The sequence below is a fragment of the Histoplasma capsulatum genome, genomic scaffold (assembly GCF_000149585.1).
Source record: "Histoplasma capsulatum NAm1 scaffold_1 genomic scaffold, whole genome shotgun sequence".
Taxonomy (NCBI): domain Eukaryota; kingdom Fungi; phylum Ascomycota; class Eurotiomycetes; order Onygenales; family Ajellomycetaceae; genus Histoplasma; species Histoplasma mississippiense.
The window spans coordinates 1657201-1662210 of record NW_001813982.1 but is presented as its reverse complement, the minus strand read 5'-3'; the positions used below and the strand labels follow the sequence as shown (position 1 = coordinate 1662210).

Sequence of the window (5010 nt, the reverse complement as noted above, 5' to 3'; positions counted from 1 at the left end):
CGGACCCGAGCCACTCGAGCGGCATCCCTTGCGTGGTAGTCCTCGCCGGTGAGCTGTGATCGTTCCGACTTCAAGCGACGGCGACATCTCTTCGCACTTTTACTTTCTACAAATTGGAAGTGTTGGATGGCCATCTTGGTTGCGAAAATAGAAGCTTGGTGTAGTAAGAGAGACAGAAAGAATAGGGATCCCAAGGCGAAGTGTATCAGCGGGAATGAGGAGTTGTAGGAATCGCTCGATAGCGAAGCGCACGATGGTATTTATACATCTTGAGAAGGGGAACAAAATGGAAGGATGCTCGAAATGGATCGCACGAAAAGACGGCTGCGAGCCCGAAAATAGATCCCTTCTCGGGCCACGAGCAGAACGTAGCCACGGCCACATCTCTCGGAATCGTGGCCTCGTGGTGTTCTTCTCTGCGTCTCTCCAACCGATGTCATCCTTGCCCTTGAGCCAAAAGGAGCTTTTCAAAAGGACGCTTCTGTCAAATCGTTATTTCGAGCGATCGGTCGTTTTGCTGCGGCGCTTACATGCTCTCGGGCCACGTTCTTGAGACCCAAAATCGTGGCCATCAAAGGTTTTGACTTGTTATCCATCAGCACCACCGATTTAAAACAGGCTCGTAATGTAGTAATGGCCGGCCGGTTGTGTGAGCCGCTAGAAAAGTGGTGACTGCTAGTAAAGGAATGACTGCTAGTAAAGGGGTGACTGCTAGTAAAGGGGTGACTGCTGTGATGGAAGCTAACGGAACACCCGAGTCTAGAGGAAGTGTCGTCATCGACCTGGGTTGCGTTCCTGGATTTCTGGATTTCTTTTGCCTGCTCCCACATCTACCCTTTCTATTATTTTATGCGTCTAATCTAGTAGAATATTCGCGCTAGCGTCGATGCCTGTGCTGGTCTGTTACGCATCGGTCTTTCAGGCAGGGGCACCCCTTCGTTGTCCTGTTACAGAAATCGCCCTCCAGCAGGGCGACTGCATGGACCCCCCCGCAAGACAAAAATCGTCACTTCTCATTACCCCCAGCAGAGCCGTGGACTGCCTCTTCTAAAGTAAGATGGTGTGTCATTTGTCGGCACACCACGTCTTGGCGTCCGTAAGCACGCCAAGAACGTGACTTTTAATGGGATTATGGCTTGGCGTGCTCCTGGCAACACACGAGGTGGTTGTCTCTCACTGTCCTATTCCTGCTCCCATCGACAGAGGCCATAAGCGCCACAGCATACACGCGATGACCATCGAATCATGTATGTTGATCCAAATCGCCTGCTGGCTTGCGTAAAAAATGCTAAAAAGTGAAAATGCAAAACTGCAAAATCGCTTTTTCGCAGGAGTGCAGAAATGCAAGCCGCACCAACGCGCCAAGAAACAGCTAAGCTTTAACGGTCAAAAGGTAGCTCCTGGATGATAGGTAGAGAATTTTCCAGACGATTCTTATGACACTGGCATGATGATGAACAGGAACAGGCTAAACACATGGAGCGACCGCGAAACCAACAAGAACCCTGTGAAGCAGAAGACTACCCGGAAGAAGTAGATAGAGAGCGAGTTGCGCAAGCAGCACATCCAGAGCAGGACGCATCTGCGCAGATAGAAAATGCCTCCAAACGAGTCACCCAGCTTGATCGGAGAAGTTTACTCGGACAAAGGTCCGAAAAAGATGAACATTCTGGCGAACCACGTCCCGAAGCATCATCACAGGCTGCGTCAGGTCAGGGGAGGATCAGAATCGTTTTTAAAATTCTCGAACGGGGGAATTGGAGGGAGGCGGACACAGTATCAGTCGACCCCGCCGAAATCGATCAGAACGGGCGTTGTTCCGTGGTTGAGCGGCTAGTGATGTAATACCGGCGAAAAAGGGTCGGATTCACCCCGTGCGACAAAGACAGCCGGGACATCAGGCCTTCCGATTGTTTTCGGGTAGCGTGAGAAGAAGGAACAAACACAGTCCTCTTTATTCCAATGGTGGAAGCAACCAGAGACAGACAGCTTGACTTCGTTTCCAACAGGTTTAAGCCTGCGGAGCAGGTAGCAAAAAAACGTCGCGAAGCTTATTGTAATGTATCGACCTAGAAACTATCTATATATGCAACAGTCGGCATGGGTTTGGAAGTGTACTGTTCTGTCTATCACAGAATCTAATCTGTTTTGTATCCACGGGGTACTTCGGTCAAAAGTCATAGACCAGCGAAGGTCCTGTGATCGCTGCTCTATGTTTGGAACTGACACAGGTCAGTCGGCACAGGTCAGTTTGACCTGTGTCGAACAGATCTGTGTCAGCGTAACTGTGCCAGCTCACATAAGCACCAATGGTTTCGAAGAGGGCTTGGTATCGAGTGACACTTATGGCTTATGGGTTTCTGGATGGATACTAGGGTACCACGGGCACCCTTTCCTTCTTTTTCCCTCAAAGGTTTTTTGAAGGTTTTAACGGGGCTCGTCGCAACCGTGATGAGTAGTCGCTGGCATCCTTGGGTGGGAGTTGCCATCGAGTGGGAGTGTTGAATATCGCTGTGGCTGAGCATCACGGTGGCTGAATATTGTGGCTGGGGCTGGAACTGATATATATATATGTGCTGTTCCGTCTCAGTGTAGAGAGCATAGATAGAAATAACAATCCCATACTCTGAACCTATTTCAACAATTTCTGTGGTCTTGTGGCGACCAAGGACCCACGGTCAAAGAGAGCCACGTCATTAAAATATTTCACTTGATGACTCAATATTTGCTGGACAGCAAGATTCTTTTTCGTCGGCGCTTAGCTGCTCCTTTCGCGCCTCAGTGTATTTAAGTTTAATTAATTTAGTGCTGCGTTCGCTGTAATCTCTTCTTAAGCGCCGCGTCCTACCGGCCAACTAAAATTGAAAACGACTCCTGTCCAACCCCACAGAATGCAGCAGACGCACCCAATCGATAATTTGCGGAGCGAAGCGAAGCAAAGACTTAGGTCAATATATATATATATATATATAGCTGCTTCAAATTCCTAATTAGCAGGGAAGGTGCAGCCGAGGGGTCCTATCCTGTGATCTTATTGGTCCAAATGTGTGCACGCTCACGTGATCTCAGTTTGCAATGAAAGGTTTAGCCAGGCCAGAAACTGCATGCATCTTCTCTGTTTTGTGCAATGCAGCTCTGACATTCAAAATACACAGTATCTACACAGTACAGCAATATTTTGCATTGTATTCTTTCTCCGCAATATATTAGCACATTAAGATTCATGTGCTAAGAAACATTTTACTATTTTCCGACTGGACGATGCTTTTGGCCTTGCAGGATGAGGGTCAGCTCAAAATCCCGGCCCCATTTCTGTCCTTTGGAGCCTATCACTCGAGAAATTGGTACGTGTTGTTCTTACGGCATATCTCCTCAAAAATATGGTCATTATATAAATATTTTCCTGGGGCACTTTCTTTCCATGCTTAACGTGCATCAAGTTATGTATCTCCTGGGGCTGTTTTCGTTTCAACGGCATTTTTTTTTGAGGCGGATCAACCACGGCTTACCGTAGCACCTCAAGGGTTAAAATTTCCCACAGAACCGTTTCTGGACCTTGAGGGGGACCACGTATATCTCAAATATCATGATTCCCTTGAACATTTTAAAATGTTCGAGGCATTTTCAGTTCTTAGGGTGCTCTCTAATCTCAAGGAAGACCACATTTTAGTATCGATGCCATGATTCTTGAAATATTTCATAGTCCTGAGGCATTTTAGTGTCTGAGATGCTCTTTAAGCTTGAGGGAAACCACACTTTTCATGGAAAATGCCATGTTCCTTAAGACATTTTATAACGAGGCATTTTTAATCCCCAGAATACTTTTTAAACTTGAGAGAGATATCTCCTCTCTAGGGCGCTCTTCAACCCGCAACACCACGATTGTGGACACAACTCGAGGCACAGCATTGTTTTTACTCACCATCCACCGTTCCCAAGGAAAGGAAATCCCCACGGCAGCCCACACAATTATTTGCATCGACTATGATTTTTATCTCTCCACAAGGCAGAGTTATCCACCTAAAGCGGCCACCTGTCCCCAGGGCACTTTGTATATGAACCATGCCCACACTTCCGAGTAGTTCCCAGTGCATAGCACTAGATTTAAGAAAATGGCAGAGACCATGATTTTTAATCTACCCACAAGGCAGAGTTATTCACCTAAAGTAGCTCTCTGCTCTCAAGGCACTCTGAATATTAATCACGCTCATGCTTCAGAATAGTTCCCAGGGCATAGTACCAGATGTAAAAAGTGGCGCAGATGTAAGCGGAACTATATTGCCTCAGAAGTCGAAAATAATCATGGATTATATTTCACAGAGTGATCAACTGAAATTGCAAACTCATTACTTTTTGACAACAAGTACAAGTCGGCAAAACTGGCTGCCTCCGGGGTTCTGTATGCTACAAACCTCGCCCTACCCCTACATAAAGTAATAGATAGGACTTGACAGTTATGCCGTATCGCTACAAAAAGAACTCTCAATTTATTACTACGGGTGAGGGTCTGGGGAAAGATGGCTTTGATTGGGCCAGAGACAGAAGTCATACATTGTTAAGATCATCAGGAAGGTCCTTGGAGGTTATGTTCCATGAAATTAGGTTTGAAAGTCCAATGATATTAAAATCTTTAAACATGCACTAGTTACCAAAAGATCAAACAGCTTTTCAAACAGGATAATCTTGTGGGCCCGCTCCTCCACGCTCTGGAATGTTAACTTTTCTAATAATCATTATTGTAGCGACTCTTCGTGCATAGTTGTCCAACTGAGTTCAATGGCGCTATTCCTTGGACTTTGAGGCGGAATTCCGACGGAGCAATTCCCTACAGCGCTCCAGGCTGATCTGAGCTTTTGAAAGTTCTTTAGAAAAGGTAAATCTGTTCTTCCCAAGCCTTCTCCTCTTTAGCCCGAGGTTCGGTGATATAGCAGATAGCGCATTTCGCATCTCAGCTCGTTCAAAATCTTCACGCATAGGGCGATTGCAGTCCTCATTCCATAAAATATTGAA

At 46.5% G+C, this 5010-nt stretch overlaps 1 protein-coding gene across 1 annotated transcript in view; it reads right to left on the bottom strand.

Moving 5' to 3' along the window:
• The window catches only part of HCAG_00481 (predicted protein), a gene marked incomplete at both ends in the record, with an annotated part of 654 nt that extends 520 nt beyond the window's left edge, over positions 1–134 (bottom strand). Inside the window, one exon of the mRNA XM_001543385.1 lies at positions 98–134. Within this exon, the coding sequence (XP_001543435.1) occupies positions 98–134 (37 nt within the window). The remainder of the gene's footprint in view (positions 1–97) is intronic.
• Between the last annotated feature and the right edge of the window lie 4876 nt (positions 135–5010).